The 17,263-nt window shown below is 53.4% G+C and overlaps 2 protein-coding genes across 8 annotated transcripts in view; both read left to right on the top strand.

Moving 5' to 3' along the window:
* The first annotated feature begins 472 nt into the window (after positions 1-472).
* On the top strand, positions 473-9,897 carry opn4a (opsin 4a (melanopsin)). Of its 2 annotated transcripts, XM_029127384.3 has the most exons (12): positions 473-2,173; positions 2,309-2,485; positions 4,152-4,294; positions 4,396-4,529; positions 5,771-5,974; positions 6,097-6,268; positions 6,396-6,554; positions 6,748-6,855; positions 6,923-7,118; positions 7,193-7,357; positions 9,560-9,619; positions 9,727-9,897. In XM_029127384.3, the coding sequence occupies exons 2-12, from the start codon at positions 2,378-2,380 to the stop codon at positions 9,895-9,897; spliced, it is 1,620 nt and encodes a 539-aa protein (XP_028983217.1). In that variant the 5' UTR covers positions 473-2,173; positions 2,309-2,377. The 2 variants fall into 2 exon arrangements, with proteins under 2 accessions (XP_028983217.1, XP_040930019.1); XM_041074085.2 differs by having other exon boundaries at positions 473-2,485.
* A 928-nt stretch (positions 9,898-10,825) lies between these two features.
* ldb3a (LIM domain binding 3a) overlaps positions 10,826-17,263 on the top strand; it is a 14,680-nt gene continuing 8,242 nt past the window's right edge. For 3 of the 6 annotated variants that reach the window (XM_055502686.1, XM_055502685.1, XM_029127376.2), the window contains exons 1-4: positions 12,038-12,316; positions 14,143-14,294; positions 14,532-14,601; positions 15,090-15,283. In XM_055502686.1, the coding sequence (XP_055358661.1) occupies positions 12,221-12,316; positions 14,143-14,294; positions 14,532-14,601; positions 15,090-15,283 (512 nt within the window). In that variant the 5' untranslated portion in view covers positions 12,038-12,220. Of the gene's footprint in view, positions 10,968-12,037; positions 12,317-14,142; positions 14,295-14,531; positions 14,602-15,089; positions 15,284-16,949; positions 16,973-17,263 lie in introns of those variants that run through there. The other 3 variants (XM_055502688.1, XM_055502687.1, XM_055502684.1) reach the window with 2 other exon arrangements.

Genomic DNA, 17,263 nt, shown 5'->3' with positions numbered 1-17,263 from the left:
ATGGACGCGGGACAATGGACAAGGGACGCGGGACAATGGACAATGGACAATGGACGATGGACGCGGGACAGTGTACGATGGACGCGGGATGATGGACGATGGACGCAGGGCGATGGACGCGGGGCGATGGACGATGGACGCGGGACAATGGACAATGGACGCAGGACGATGGACGCGGGACAGTGTACGATGGACGCGGGACGATGGACGGTGTACGATGGACGCGGGACGATGGACGCGGGGCGATGGATGATGGACGCGGGACGATGGACGCGGGGCGATGGATGATGGACGCGGGACGATGGACGCGGGGCGATGGATGATGGACGCGGGACGATGGACGCGGGGAGATGGACGCGGGACGATGGACGCGGGGCGGTGGACGATGGACGCGTGACGATGGACGTGGGACGAGCCGCCTAGGGCTCAGGCGTTTGATGAGCAAACAGGCTGTTTTCTGCTCCTGCGTTGGTGTGAAAACGCCGAGTTTCTGACTGCGGCACATTTAGCTCCACCTCCACGCGGCTCCACAACAATCCTCGGATGTGACCCCCCTCTGCCAGAGAAAAAGTCCCGGGCTCTGTTGACCTGGACAGGAAGCGTCCACTTCCTCTGGCCCCCACCTCAGTCTGACTCAGCTGACAACAAGGCCGCGGCAGAAGGAGCCCAGTGGCCGTTGGCTGCTGGGAAGAGGGACCTTGAGTTCCTGCTTCTGCCTGTGGGGGGAGTGGTTTCACACCAATACAACAGGTTGTGTGTGTAATTATTACTAATTACTAATGTTTACCCGTCCATAAACGGGTGGAAGGAAGCTCTGCGATGAACCAGCGGATGGGTCAAAGGTCAGCGGTGGAAGGTGGTGAGGGTGCAGGGGCTGTTCCCAGAATAAACTTCAGCTGCTGCATCAGAAACCCGGGCGTCGGTTTGATGCTCACAGACATCAGAGGTCGTGGACGGCGTTGTCCTGGAAACCGGCCCATCACCCTCCTCCTTCTGCCCCTGGTTCCGCTGCCACAGCTGGAGCAGCTGAGCTCAGGAAACAACGGGTGGATGCCTGAATAAAGGCTTTAACCTCCTGAAGGCAGCGTCATCTCACAAGTCTGACCCAGTTCGCCAGAACACAAGGTCAGTGCCACAGCTCAGCCGCCATTTGGCAAATGAGAGTTACACAATTTTGATTTAGTCCGAAAGCTCAGAGAGATTAAGTCCTGCAGAAATCCTCCTGTGACGGATGGTCCAACACGTCTGATCAAAGTGATCAGAGCGAACCCGACCGGTTCTGTGCCGTGGGCATCACTGTTTCCAAGGCAACGGCACAGAACCAGAACCATTCTTTGATTGAGAGTAGGGAATGAAGCACAGCAGCAGGACGCCACGGGCCTCGTTCTTCAAGCCGGGCCTGCGTCTGAAGCTGCAGGAAATGGGCCTAAAGCGCTGACAGGTCTCATTCCATCAGAATCTCTGTGGTTCTGCTGCTGCCTCACTCTGATGCTGATCATATGGTTTCACAGTGTAAATGAAGTGTCACCTGCTTCCTGTCGGTAAAGCTCCGCCTACCTGTCAATCATCATACCCGTCACTGTCGGTTCTGCGTCTGGTTTCCTTCACGTCTTCTCATGTTTCACCAGCTGAGTCATGACAACAGTCATATTCAGTTCATACGTCCACAAACTGATCACTGCAGACAGGATCCAACAACACAAAGCCAAGGAACCCTCCGCCGACCCGGCAGGAGTCAGGAGCTTTTCATTTGTTTCTACGGTTGAACCAGGGAAGATTTGCTGATTAAAGGCTCTGACGGGATCAATGTGGTGCATTTAGGCTCCAACGCTTTGGTCCCTCCATTAGTGAGAGTGTTCATCCTCATCAGCGTTTATCAGTGCAATGACCTGACACACACACACACACACACACACACACACACACACACACACACACACATTTATAAACGCTCGTCTGCTTCTCCTGCCTCTGATTGAACTATTGGGAGAGGCACACAAACGCTGCAGGGCTCGGTTCTGAGCCACAGGAGTCAGTTTAAAAACACATGTTGATGCTGCTGGCTTGATCTGCATGTGATCAGCTGAGTCCCCCTCAGTGGATCAGAACCCCTGAAGACTGAATGGAGTGATTGGATCTGGTAGTGGCTCTGGTTGGTTCCTGACCCGTCCAGGTAAGAGAAGCTCTGGGCCGCTCTCGTTCATGACAATGACATGTAAATTACATGTTCAGCTGTGGTTCTGAGCCAAAAGCTACTTTAAACGTGTCTAGATCGGGTCACGTGACCGAGGCTGTTTTCTTTATTGAGCGTTTCTCGCCTGTCAATCACCCGCCCACACACCGAGTGCGCGAGGAGGAGGGAGAAAGAGAAGCGGCGATGAGCGGCGCGAGCAGCGCGCTCCTGACGGCCACGCGGCAAAGCGTCGCGGACGGCGGCTCGGCGGCGGAGCAGCGGCTGACGGCGCTTCCTGCGTCCGCACACACGGTGAGTGCCAATTTACCGGAAACTGAAAAGCAAAACACACACGAGAAGATTTCTGGTAAAACGTGACGTGGACTACGTGAACCTGAGCTGCAGCTGGTCCGAGGTCAGGGCTCGTGATGTTCAGGCTGGTACCAACTTCCTGTTCTCCTGCAGTGAAGCGAGCGTGTTTCAGCCTCGCATCCACGTCTCCTCGTGGAGGATGAGAAGAAAGACGTTTAACACGCTGGCAAAGCTCTGACCCGGTTCAGATATTTTGGTTCCGTCAGAACCGAGGAGACTCTAACTGCTTCCAGTTCACTTGATGATTTGTTTGAAGGGAGTCCAGTCCAGGTTGAGGTTCTGGTTGGGCCCATGGACTGTCCACTGTCCGGGTCGGAGGCTCGTTGCACAGCAGTAACACACACTCTGCGGACATTCTGATGACTTGATGTGACGGGTTGTGGAACCAGCAGGACCAGCTTTATTCTCCTCGGGTCATGGACATCCTGTTCCTGTTGACTTTGTCTTTAGGGCAGGGCCTGGTTCAGGAGGGTCTGTGTGGTGTTGACCTGACCTTACTGGGCCTCTGCTGGTTCTGTCCAAACCCATGCTGGTCTAAGTCAGCAGGACCGTGGTAACTAGGCTGAGAAACAGGTCTGCAGCAAAGACCCGGTGATGCTGTGTTTGGTTGGGGTCAGGTTCTGGAGCAGCAGGGAAGCTCTGTGCTGGTTCTGGACACAGAGCTTTCCTAAGCAGACCTTCGGGTCAATGAGCTCATGGTTTGGTAGCCTTCAGCAGCATCTGACAACAGAACCTGATCTGGGTTGGTGGCTCTCCAGTGCATTTAAGCTACAGAAAAGCAATCAGATGCTGACGGACCTCGTCCTGGTACCAGGATGGTTCTGCTTTAGTTTAGATTCTACAGAGTCAGCACTTCTTACATTTATGAAGCCTTTCATCTTTCACCTCTTCATACGTCAGAATATTTGCTGCATTGATCTTTGATGGTTCGCATCAGACTCGCTGACCCCCGTCCCTGAAATCCGTCCGTTCACATGGCAACAGAGACGGGAGGGAAGAGGCTGATGGTGATGGAAGTGAAGGACGTTTAATCTCTACTCACGCTTTCTTGTCACTGTGGCTCAGAACCAACAACTTCCTGATTTAATGGAACCCAAAGGAAGAACGTGTTCACACAAACCTATAATTTTATTAAACAGCAGTTAGGATCCATCCAGTGCGTGTTACATCTGGATCCACGTGTTAAAGGCTAGAACCGGGTAAGGAGTGTCTGGATCCACATGTTAAAAGGTGGAACCGGGTCAGGAGTGTCTGGATCCACATGTTAAAGGCAAGAACCGGGTAAGGAGTGTCTGGATCCACATGTTAAAAGCTAAAAATGGGCCAGGAGTGTCTGGATCCACGTGTTAAAGGCTAGAACCGGGTCAGGAGTGTCTGGATCCACATGTTAAAAGCTAAAACTGGGCCAGGAGTGTCTGGATCCATGTGTTAAAGGATAGAACCGGGTCAGGAGTGTCTGGATCCACATGTTAAAAGGTGGAACCGGGTCAGGAGTTTCTGGATCCACGTGTTAAAGGCTAGAACCAGGTCAGGGGTGTATGTGTGATGACGGATCAGCATCAAATGTGAGTCCAGTCCCTGGACTGTTCTGTGTCCTGTCCCCCAGGTCGCCATGGTGCCCAGGTCCAGGGTCCCGTTCCCCACGGTGGACGTTCCTGACCACGCCCACTACACCATTGGCTCTGTCATCCTCGCCATCGGCATCACCGGTCTGGTCGGCAACTTCCTGGTCATTTACGCCTTCAGCAGGTGACTTGACGTCGTCCTATAGATGTTGTGGTTGGGGTCAGAGGTCAGAGGTCAGTTTCCATCCGCATCCAGTGTGTATGTGAGCCGTGTATGCGTTGCAGGAGTCGCAGCCTGAGGTCACCGGCCAACATGTTCGTCATTAACCTGGCCGTCACAGACCTGCTGATGTGTGTCACCCAGACGCCCACGTTCTTCATCACCAGCATGAACAGGAGGTGGATTTTTGGAGAGAGAGGTAGCGTCTGTGTGCCTGTCTGTCTGTCTGCCCGTGTGCCTGTCTGTCTGTCTGCCTGTGTGTTTGTCTCTCTCTCTGTTTGTGTGCCTGTCTGTCCGTCTGTCTGACTGCCCATGTGCCTGTCTGTCTGTCCGTGTGCCTGTCTGTCTGTCTGCCCGTGTGTCTGTCTCTCTGTCTGTTTGTGTGCTTCTCTGTCTGTCTGTCTCACTGCCCATGTGCCTGTCTGTCTGTCTGTCTGTCTGTCTGTCTGCCCGTGTGTCTGTCTCTCTGTCTGTTTGTGTGCTTGTCTGTCTGTCTGTTTGTGTGCCTGTCTGTCTGTCCGTGTGCCCATCTGTCTGTTTGTCTGCCTGCCCATGTGCCTGTCTGTCTGTCCGTGTGCCCATCTGTCTGTTTGTCTGTCTGCCCGTGTGCCTGTCTGTCTTTCTGCCCATGTGCCTGTTTGTCTGTCCGTGTGTCCTTCTGTCTGCCCGTGTGCCTGTCTATCTGTCTGCCCATGTGCCTGTCTGTCCGTCTGTCTGCCCGTGTGTCTGTCTCTCTGTCTGTCTGTCTGCCCGTCTGTCTGTCTCTCTGTCTGTCTGCCCATGTGTCTGTCTGTCTGTCTGTCTTTCCGTCTTTCTGTCTGCCCATGTTCCTGTCTCTCTGTCTGCCTGTCTGTCTGTCTCTCTGTCTGTCTGCCCATGTGTCTGTCTGTCTGTCTGTCTTTCCGTCTTTCTGTCTGCCCATGTTCCTGTCTCTCTGTCTGCCCGTCTGTCTGTCTCTCTGTCTGTTTGTGTGCCTGTCTGTCTGTATGCCCATGTGTCTGCCTGCCTGCCTGCCTGCCTGCCTGCCTGCCTGCCTGTCTGTCTGCCCGTCTGTCTGTCTCTCTGTCTGTTTGTGTGCCTGTCTGTCTGTTTGTCTGTATGCCCATGTGTCTGTCTGCCTGCCTGCCTGCCTGCCTGCCTGCCTGCCTGTCTGTCTGCCCGTCTGTCTGTCTCTCTGTCTGTTTGTGTGCCTGTCTGTCTGTTTGTCTGTATGCCCATGTGTCTGTCTGCCTGCCTGCCTGCCTGCCTGCCTGCCTGCCTGCCTGCCTGCCCGTCTGTCTGTCTCTCTGTCTGTTTGTGTGCCTGTCTGTCTGTTTGTCTGTATGCCCATGTGTCTGTCTGCCTGCCTGCCTGCCTGCCTGCCTGCCTGTCTGTCTGTCTGTCTGTCTGTCTGTCTGTCTGTCTGTCTCCTCACACGTCTTTGTGTCTGCGTCCCTACAGCCTGCGAGCTCTATGCCTTCTGTGGCGCTTTGTTCGGTATCTGCTCCATGATCACGCTGACGGTGATCGCCGTTGACCGATACTTTGTCATCACGCGACCTCTGAGCTCCATCGGTGTGTTGTCAAGGAAGCGGGCCCTCCTCATCCTCACGGCGGCTTGGACCTACTCTCTGGGTTGGAGCCTGCCGCCATTTTTTGGCTGGAGTGAGGACACACACACACACAGACACACACACGCACACACACACACACACATCCTGAGCAGCTGAGTTGACGAACACTGAGCTTCTCTCTCTCTCTGTCTGTTGGGGTCTCTCGCCCCACAGGCGCCTACGTCCCTGAAGGGCTGATGACGTCCTGCACGTGGGACTACATGACCTTCACCCCGTCCGTGCGAGCCTACACCATGCTGCTCTTTATCTTCGTCTTCTTCCTGCCGCTCTTCATCATCATCTGCTGCTACATCTTCATCTTCCGCGCCATCCGCTCCACCAACCGGTGAGTGAGCGCCTCCTACAGCGCTTCCTGGGGATCCATAAAAAATTAAAGTGACAGGAAGGAGTTCCAGGTGGAGGAGGATCAGTAGCGGGTCACAGACGGCAACGGGTCCATGTCTGTTTTTCAGGGCCGTGGGGAAGATGCACGGCAGCAGCCGTGACTCCATGAAGAGCCTCCACCGCCTGCAGAACGAGTGGAAGATGGCCAAGATCGCCCTGATGGTCATCCTGCTCTACGTGGTGTCCTGGTCCCCGTACTCCACGGTGGCTCTGACCGCCTTCGCCGGGTACAAATAGTACTGGTGGCAGTGGTCGTCACAGCTGCTCTTTTCACAGATTAAATGTTTGTTTTTCCTCCTGTTAAACATGCAACTACAACAATTCTGAAAAGCAAACCACGGTTTATGTTAATACATACTTGTTGTTGTTGTGGGTGGTACGTGTTCACGCGATCTGATCCTGGACCTGTTTCTGCTGCAGCTACGCAGACATGCTGACCCCCTACATGAACTCTGTGCCCGCTGTCATCGCCAAGGCGTCGGCCGTCCACAACCCCATCATCTACGCCATCACTCACCCCAAGTACCGGTAAGGCTCGGCCGCCTTCCTGCGCTGCTGGAAGCTGCCGCCCGCTGCCTACGCTCTGTCTCTGCAGGCTGGCGTTGGCCAAGTACATCCCCTGCCTCGGCGTCCTGCTCTGCGTTCGCCCTCGCGACCTCCGCTCCGCCAGCAGCAGCTTTGTGTCCACGCGCCGCTCCACCGTGACTAGCCAGACCTCGGACGTCAGCGGCCAGTTCAGACGGCAGAGCACGGCCAAGTCCCGGCTGTCCTCCGCCTCCGACAGCGAGTCGGTGAGTCCCGCCTGGAGCCTCGAGGCCAGAGAACGTCACGCGCCGACTAGTCAGCGGCGTGCTCTCCTTCGCAGGGTCTGACCGACATCGAGGCCGAGCTGTCCACTACGGGCTCCAGGCTCGCTAGCCGCCAGGTCTCCTGTGACATCAGCAGAGACACGACGGAGCTCCCGGACTTCAAACCCTCATCCAGCTTCAAGTCCAAGCTGAAGAGCCGCGACTCTGGCATCTTTGAAAGGGTACTGACACCTGTCAATCAAACCATACCGCCAGCAGCTGAACAGTCAGGGGGGGCGGAGGGGCAGAGGTCAGGATGGAAGGGGTCAGGAGGGGAGGGGGACAGAGGTCAGGATGGAAGGGGTCAGGAGGGTAGGGAGCAGGTGGGGAGGGGTCAGGAGGGGCGGAGTCAGAAGGGAGGGAGCAGGAGGGGAGGGGTCAGGAGGGAGGGAGCAGGAGGGGAGGGGTCAGGGGGGGAGGGGTCAGGAGGGGAGGGGTCAGAAGGAAGGGAGCAGGAGGGGAGGGGTCAGGAGGGGAGGGGTCAGGAAGGGAGGGGTCAGGAGGGGAGGGAGCAGGAGGGGAGGGGTCAGGAGGGGGGGGTCAGGAGGGAGGGAGCAGGAGGGGAGGGTCAGGAAGGGAGGGGTCAGGAGGGGAGGGGTCAGAAGGAAGGGAGCAGGAGGGGAGGGGTCAGGAGGGGAGGGAGCAGGTGGGGAGGGGTCAGGAGGGGAGGGGGCAGGAGGGAGGGAGCAGGAGGGCAGGGGTCAGGAGAGGAGGGGGACAGAGGTCAGGATGGAAGGGGTCAGGAGGGTAGGGAGCAGGTGGGGAGGGGTCAGGAGGGGCGGGGTCAGAAGGGAGGGAGCAGGAGGGGAGGGGTCAGGAGGGAGGGAGCAGGAGGGGAGGGGTCAGAAGGGAGGGAGCAGGAGGGGAGGGGTCAGGATGGGAGGGGTCAGGAGGGAGGGAGCAGGAGGGGAGGGGTCAGGAAGGGAGGGGTCAGGAGGGGAGGGGTCAGAAGGAAGGGAGCAGGAGGGGAGGGGTCAGGAGGGGAGGGAGCAGGTGGGGAGGGGTCAGGAGTGGAGGGGTCAGGAGGGGAGGGGGACAGAGGTCAGGAGGGGAGGGGGCAGGAGGGAGGGAGCAGGAGGGCAGGGGTCAGGAGAGGAGGGGGACAGAGGTCAGGATGGAAGGGGTCAGGAGGGTAGGGAGCAGGTGGGGAGGGGGTCAGGAGGGGCGGGGTCAGAAGGGAGGGAGCAGGAGGGGAGGGGTCAGGAGGGAGGGAGCAGGAGGGGAGGGGTCAGAAGGGAGGGAGCAGGAGGGGAGGGGTCAGGAAAGGAGGGGTCAGGAGGGGAGGGAGCAGGTGGGGAGGGGTCAGAAGGGGGGGAGCAGGAGGGGAGGGGTCAGGAGGGGAGGGAGCAGGGGGGGAGGGGTCAGGAGGGGAGGGGTCAGAAGGGAGGGAGCAGGAGGGGAGGGGTCAGGAGGGGAGGGGTCAGGAGGGGAGGGAGCAGGTGGGGAGGGGTCAGGAGGGGAGGGGAGCAGGTGGGGAGGGGTCAGGAGGGGAGGGGTCAGAAGGGAGGGAGCAGGAGGGGAGGGGTCAGGAGGGGAGGGAGCAGGTGGGGAGGGGTCAGGAGGGGAGGGAGCAGGTGGGGAGGGGGACAGAGGTCAGGAGGGGAGGGGGCAAGAGGAGGGAGCAGGAGGGCAGGGGTCAGGAGAGGAAGGGGACAGAGGTCAGGATGGAAGGGGTCAGGAGGGGAGGGAGCAGGAGGGGAGGGGTCAGAAGGGAGGGAGCAGGAGGGGAGGGGTCAGGGGGGGAGGGGTCAGGAAGGGAGGGGTCAGAAGGGAGGGAGCAGGAGGGGAGGGGTCAGGAGGGGAGGGGTCAGGAAGGGAGGGGTCAGGAGGGGAGGGGTCAGGAGGGGAGGGAGCAGGTGGGGAGGGGGACAGAGGTCAGGAGGGGAGGGAGCAGGAGGGAGGGGTCAGGAGGGGAGGGAGCAGGTGGGGAGGGGGACAGAGGTCAGGAGGGGAGGGGGCAGGAGGGAGGGGTCAGGAGGGGAGGGAGCAGGTGGGGAGGGGGCAGGAGGGCAGGGGTCAGGAGGGGAGGGAGCAGGTGGGGAGGGGGACAGAGGTCAGGAGGGGAGGGGGCAGGAGGGAGGGAGCAGGAGGGCAGGGGTCAGGTGGGGAGGGGGCAGGAGGGGCAGGAGGGGGGCCCTGGTGACAGGACCTGATGTGACGGCAGCAGCTTCAGGTTAATCTGCTGCACTTTGTGCTTTTTAATCTGCTCAGACCAGAAAATGCTCTTTTCCTTCGTTTTCAGCTTTCGCTGCATATTAAAGTGTGGATAATTGATGAGTTTGATGAATGTTGCAGTTAATCGGATTCAAATCTAATCCAGAAATGCTGATGGCAGGTTCTAGTTAATCTCAGCCACCGTTTGCTGATGTCTGTTGTCTTTTCAGACATCCTACGACACCGACATCTCCACGACCGCAGTCACTGAGCGCAGCAGTAACGTCAACGTGAGTATGGGCTCTCGGGCCGGTCGGAACTTGGTGCCGACTCGGCTCCGGTGGATCCGTGCTTCCTCCGGCCCTCGTTTCCTGCTGAAGGTCAATGTTTGTGGCAGAGCGGGGACGCGGCAGACGGGCAGCTGATGAGCGGCGCCGTCGCTCGGATCCCGAGCATCGTCATCACCGCGGAGACCGGGCCCTTCCTCGCCCCTGGACACGGCGGCTCCCGCAGAGCCCGGCCCAAAGCGGCAGAGGGTGGTTCTGGGTGGACCCAGCTGAGCGCCTGACGACTGCACCGTCCATTTCTGTGTTGCTCCTGTTTCACGCCAGCGTTGGTTCAGCGTTAACATGTTTCATGAACACGGTTCAGGACTTTCTTCTGGTTCTGGTATTGTTTCGTGCCGTTAGTGTTTCCCAGATCACTCGTCTGCAGACGCACGATGCCTCACACTCATCACACTGTTCATGTCGTATGTAGGCTCAGTTTACAGCGTAGTAATTAAAGATCCCTGTAAACCACTGATCAATAAGTCAAATGAAATGTTGCAGGTTCATCTTTTCATCCATTGTAGTTCAGTTGATTGTTTGCATTTGCTTTTTTTCTGCTTTAATGAGGGATTAAAGCCGGAGTGAATCCAGAACCACTGCACATGCTAATGTCCTGTAGGTTACGCTTTGAATGACCAGAACCCAGCTGTTTGGGTTCAACGGGTCCGTTAGACAGGTGCATCCCTGTGCACATGCACACGAAGCGGGTTCCTGCCCATATGGTTCTGCAGGATTCAGATCTTTAATCCAGTGTTCGGGTCAACCCGGTACCATCGACCCAGTGAAGGCAACAGAAGCATCAGGTTAATGACCTTGATTCTGCTCCAGGCTTCTTTCTCTCGTTGATGTTTACCTCAATGTTTATTTCTGAAAAACATGTTGTCGCTGTTGGAGCCTTCATTTGATTGTAAAGATGTAATAAAGAAGCAGGTTGTTGACACCACGTCATTATCATGAGGAAGTAAACCAGCACTAAAGTGTCATTTTATGTCGGTGACAAACCGGATGTTGGTTTAATTAAAGGCTCTTAAAGCTGCTAACTCGTGTTTCCGGTCCGATGGATCCACCTGCTGCTTCACTGCTGCCTCTTTAACGGTGATACCTTCCACCCTCCTGCCCGGAGCCCGGAGCCCGGAGCCGGGTCCCCGACCGGACCCAGCACCACAGGCTGTCCAGCCCGGTTTCCGCCGCTGTCCGGGACAATTTCAAACCTTCTGTCCGCCGTCCGCTCCCCATTTAATCCCAGATCCTCACCGGCTCCAGGCGCTTCAGAGCGGTGACACAGGCGGAGGTGACGCGACTGCAGAAGGTTCGTTTGGGTTCGGCGTGAGCTCAGCCGGGTTCAAGTCAAATCTATTGCGCCGTTTTAAAATAGACGTTTGTTTCGGAGCGCGGAGCGGGCCTGTTGGGCGGAGCAGGGTGCGGGGAGCAGCAGGTGGGCGGAGTCAGTGGAGGAACCCTCTGAGCTCATGCATCCTGCAGCTCCTGGTTGTGACTGAGCATTATTAGTGTATAGTAACATATGCTTCCTTATTTACTGTGCATTTCTATTATTATTATTATTATTATTATTATTATTATTATTATTATTATTATTATTATTATTATTATTATTATTATTATTATTATTATTATCATCATTATTATTATTATTGTTATTATTAATAATAATAATAGAAATGCACATAAATAAATAAGGGAGCATATGTTACTATTGTAGCATATGCTATAATAATAATAATAATAATAATTATTATTATTAATAATAATAATAATAATAATAATAATAATTAATAATAATAATAATAATAATAATAATAATAATAATAATAATAATAATAATAATAATAATAATAATAATAATAATGGCAGGCGGTAGCGCGTTCTTTAAGAGGCTCCTGTTCTCTCAGTGATCATCACAGCATCAGATTTACTGTGCATGTGCAGATATATTGTACAATATGTATGGTTCATATGTACATGGATATATGCAACAATATACATACATTTCTACAATAAGGAGAAGACCAGCCTGATGCCTTGCTGCAGGGACCTTCAGCAGGGCCCGTGGCTTTGGAACCACCGCCTCTGCTGCTGACCTTCAGCTATCGAGGCCACTTAACTTGTGGCCTTTCTGTTTCAGCTTTATCACCACTGAGATAATGAGCCGGGTCCTGGCGCTGGTGCTGATTGGGTCGGGGGTCTAGAAGAATCTGCTGGGTCTATATTAGTGGCAGTGAATCACGGCAGGGCTGACATACCAGGGCTCCCCTTTCACGCCATATAAGTCCACCCCCCTCCTTTCCCCCACAATGCCGTGGTGCTCTCGCTGGCTATTCTTAGGCTGTCACTTCAGCCCGTCTGAGCAGGCAGGTCCTCCTCTTTCTCCTCTCCGCTCCTTCCTTTTCTGTGCATCTCATTCTTGTTTGCTTCAGGTCGGTTCCTGTTTGACGCCGTTTGTCTGTGTGTTTTCAGCTTCTCCGCACAGCCCTCCCTCCCATCGCTCCTTTGTGAGGTTTTCAGAAGTTCGCTTTAGTTGCCATCGTCTATTCTCTTGGAAGAATGAGCACCTACGCAGTGTCTCTGTCGGGCCCCGGCCCCTGGGGCTTCAGGCTGCAGGGGGGGAAGGACTTCAACATGCCGCTGACCATCTCCAGGGTAGGAAACCGCTTCATTGTGTGTTACAGAGGTGTGTTACAGAGGTTGACGTTACAGAGCAGCTCACGATCAGTTTAATAAAGTTCCAACCAGAAAAAGGAGTCTATTGGAGATTAGAACTTCACTTTTAGACTTTTAGAAGTGTTTATGTCTCAAAATCCATTTTTAAATTCCATTTAAACCCGATCATCTGAAATGTCGCTACTCGTGTTGGAGCATCAGAATCACGGTCAAAATAACCCCATGCACAAATACACAACGCGCTGACCCGGTCGACTCTGCTCGGACCAGACGTTTGATACGTGAGAGCAGCTGATGGTTTCATCCACCGACACAGAGGACGAGGAATGAACGCTGGTGCTCGATGTGATTCAACCGAGACGTGACTGGTTCTGAAAGCCAGCGGCCTGGCTGGGTTTGAGCCCCTAGGGTCGCACGCTGGTCACACTCGGGCCGCATTGGGGTTGTAGCCACTGCTGGTAAAGGTGGAGCGGGTGTTGGTTTCACAGCCTCTGAACAGATGGAAGGAAAGCACGTCTTTCTTTCTCCATCCTTGTTAGGATGCTCTGAACCATGACCTTTGACCTTACCTCTGGCGCTCCACTGCTGCTGTAGGTTGTTGTTGTCAGCTCTTCACTGAACACATGAGGCCGATGTAGCTCAAGTTGAGTGAACAGTCATTCAGTCAGATCCATTCAGTTTTGTGACTGGATCTGAGTAGAACGTTTGTAGAATAGGCAGCAGGTTCTGTTAAGTTCTGATTAGAGAGACAGTTGAAAGAATACCTTTCTGTCTGAGCTTATTAGGTTTTGTTGGAGGCTTTAGTGGTTCTAATGTGACATGAGATGTCTGACAGCTGCTCCGTCATTCAGGAACAGCTGAGCAGAGGCTGCCACTGCTCTTTTTTTAGTCTTTGTGGCCACGTTGGAACCAGACAAAGCTCAGCTGTTCCCCCGCGAAGCCGAGCTCACAGTGAGGAACCGAGCAAACGAGGCTCACTTATACGAGCTGCAGTCACGGGTTCAGAGCATGTTTCAATTTCTACCGGCTCTGACCTAAAGCTGAATGATGAAAACATGAGACCACATGCTCCCAGAGCTCCACCCTCCACCTGCCTCACATTTGTCTTGTCGCTGCTCTGAGTGGAATCCTGTAAATCACACACTGGCTCCAAATAAAACACAGTTGAGCTGAAGGTATTTAGTTTGTGGGAGCATTTTTACCAGGCCAACGCTGGTACCATAAGAACCTCAGCAGGTTCAGAGCTCTGTGTGAAATCTGAGCCTGCTGCTCCACGCATCAGGCCGACTCCTGATCCTGCTGCATCATGTTACAGCTGCACATCTGTGTTTGACCCACTTGTGTGGACTTTCACGTGGCGCCCAGAAACACGTACATTGACCTGATGGAGCACTGCTTTATTGTATTAAGGAATTAAATGATTGGTGGTCACAGCCTTTTATATTTATTAATCTCCTGTCTCTTGAAGGCAAAATCTATAGAGATACACACAAGGTGCAGGGCACTGCTGGGGTTCGTACCCAATATCTCCTTTACCCAGCTAAGCCACAGCACCTGGATCTGGTTGCTGTGCAGCTTTCAGACCTGAGGGACTGCTTAGACGATTAGATGAGTGACTATGACTCTTGGCTTTAACATTCAAGCTTTTGTTCTGGAGGAACCAAGGTCAGAGGGAACACAAGCTTCAAACACACAGACCGTGTCATTTTCAGTGTGAAGGGACTGAAAGTTCAGATCCTCTCACAGGGTTCCTGGGCAGGTCACACATACTGTAAGCAGCCAAGCCGTTGTCTCCTCTGAAACAGATCACACCTGGTAGCAAAGCAGCGCAGGGCAACCTGATCCAAGGCGACATCATCATCGCCATCGATGGCGTCAGCACCGACGGAATGACTCATCTGGAGGCCCAGAACAAGATCAAGATGGCCCTTCACAGCCTGGCCCTCACCATGTCCAAGTAAGAGGGTCTCATCTTCCGATCAGCTGCTGCTCCACCTTTAGTGAGCCTTTGGTAAAGCAACACAAACCATCATAAAACTTTAGCCGGAATTTAATTTAGCTTTATGCTTAAATTGAAGCAAAGTCGAGGTAAAGACCAAAACGAAAGCGATGCTGGTTCACCGAGCTCAGGTTTGTGTGACGACTCATTAATTGTTCATCCTGCTTGTGTGACACTCATTTCATTTTGTCACAGGGCAAAGCGTCCTGTTCCGGTGGCGGCACCGAGAATGGACAATGTCGTTCCCATGATCCCTCACCAGCAGGTAACTGAACCCATGATCAACCCAAGGTGTTGAAATGGATCTGTTACTAGACCCAGTGATGCTTCAGACAGTGTTTAAAGCGGGTTCTAGACATGCTTCAAACGGTGTGGAACTTTTATCAGGACGAATAGAAAAAAGAAGAGGCATTGAAGCTTTGTATGAATGAACCTCAGTAGAACCTAAACTGTCAGCACTGGATTGAGCCTGTGTCAGTGTCTGTTCACATCCAAATAACCAGGATAGTCTAAACCTTTTGTACAATTCTTTTCGTAACATATGATTAACAGTTGGTTTTCTGTCAGTTAAAAACACAAGTAGCAAATAAGATTCAGACAATCATATTTATCATTTCTAAACCCTAAAGTAGGGGTTGTAATATAAAATCAGATGCAGACGCATTGTTTTTCTAACTGATCAAAAACGTCTGAAACCATGATGAAGCTGACTGACGGCTGTGACCCGACGTTTGTGCCTCCCTCCATGTGAAGCCTCGGTCGGTGCAGGTCAACGGTGGCCTGTCGGGCCTCAGTGGCTCCTCCGGGCCTGCAGAGGCAGACTCTGCTGGAAGGAGAGCTCCAGCGCTCAGCCCCCCTCAAAGGAAGCAGTATAACTCCCCCATCGGCCTGTACTCGGAGCAGAGCCTGAGGGAGATGGCAGCGATGCAGGCGGGTCGGCCTGCGGGGTACGTAGAGGCACACGGCCAGGTGGAGCTGATGGAACGGCTTTGGCTAATGTCAGATGTGGAGGAGCAGCAAGTCCAAACACATCAGTGTTGAGAAGAAGGTTTTCTGACTTGCTGCCTTTTCACACCTGAACCTCTGCCCCATTCAGACCTTTGACCTCGAGCAGAAGGAGAAATGTGGGTGCATCAGAACATGGTGGTAGTGGTGGTGGTGATGATGGTGATAATGGTATTGGTGGTGAAGATGATGATGGTGATGATGGCAGTGGTGATAATGATGATGGTGGTGATGATAATGATGGTGGTGGTGATGATGATGATGATGATGATGATGATGATGATGATGATGATGATGATGATGATGATGATGATGATGATGGTGGTTGTGGTGATGATAATGATGATGATGGTGATGATGATAATGATGGTGATGATGATGGTGACAGTGGTGATTATGATGGTGGTGGTGATGATGATGATGATGATGTGTGATAATGGTTATGATGGTGGTGATGATAATGGTGATAATGATGATTATGGTGACAGTTGTGATTATGATGATGATCTGTGATGGTGGTGATTATGATGGTGATGATGGTGATGATGGTGATGATGATGATGATGATGATGATGATGATGATGATGATGATGATGATGATGATGATTGTGTGATGGTGGTGATGATGATGATGGTGGTGGTGGTGATGATGATGATGGTGGTGATGATAATGATGGTGGTGATGGTGGTGGTGTTGGTGGTGGTGATGGGAATGATGATGATGGTGGTGATGGTGCTGATGATAGTGGTAGTGGTGATGGTGTTGATAGTGATGGTGGTGGTGGTGGTGATAATGATAATGATGGTGACAGTGGTGATTATGATGATGATGTGTGATGGTGGTGATGATAATGGTAATGATGGTGATGATGATGATGGTGGTGATGATAATGATTGTGTGATGGTGGTGATGATGATGATGATGGTGGTGGTGGTGATGCCGGTGATGGTGATGATGATGATGATGATGGTGGTGATGATAATGATGGTGATGATGGTGGTGGTGGCGATGGTGGTGATGGTGTTGGTGGTGGTGATAATGATGATGATGGTGACAGTGGTGATTATGATGATGATGTGTGATGGTGGTGATGATGATGGTGGAGATGATAATGATTGTGTGATGGTGGTGATGATGGTGGTGGTGCTGATGCCGGTGATGGTGATGATGATGATGGTGGTGATGATAATGATGGTGATGATGGTGATGATGATGATGGTGGTGGTGGTGATGGTGGTGATGGTGTTGGTGGTGGTGATAATGATGATGATGGTGACAGTGGTGATTATGATGGTGGTGGTGATGGCTGTAATGGTGGGTACAGCACATAGAACCTCTGAAGCCTCACTGATTGGGCTCAGGACCAGTCACACCTGCATCCTTCTGGCCACATGGAGGAACAGAGATCTCAGACAGAAGACGCTGAATGAGAATTGTTCAGCGTCTGTGCAGACAGAATCCATCCACCTCTAGCCTCTGACCTATGACCTTTACCTCTCTACAGCTGACTGATCTGCTGGAACCACAAACCAACAAGGTTGTTGACCTTTTCTTCTCTTTCTGTCTTTCCTTCGCTTCTCTCGCCTCCTTGCTGCTGGGGAAACAAGGTTTTCACCCCCCCCGCCCCCAAGTTAGTACTGTCCGGCTGCGTGCGTGGTGTGTGGGCATGCTGTGGTTCTGTGGATGCTTTCAGACTGTGGCTGCTGCTGTGGCCTCGTCATTGCTATGTCAGCAGCTGCAGCTCCACCTGCATCACTGGCGTCCAGCTGGTCGGTGTTCTGTCACGTTTTTGGAAAATGTGCTGGACGTGGTGAACAGCAGCCAGAGCAGATCTGATTTTGCCTGTTTGTGTGGCTGCATGCTCAGCGTGGCTCCTGCATTTGACCACGCCCCATCAACTCCGCCACGTCACTTGCCTTTT

This window comes from Betta splendens, chromosome 15 (assembly GCF_900634795.4).
Source record: "Betta splendens chromosome 15, fBetSpl5.4, whole genome shotgun sequence".
Taxonomy (NCBI): Eukaryota; Metazoa; Chordata; class Actinopteri; order Anabantiformes; family Osphronemidae; genus Betta; species Betta splendens.
The sequence above is the reverse complement of the archived record's forward strand: the minus strand, read 5'-3'. Positions and strand labels throughout refer to the sequence as shown.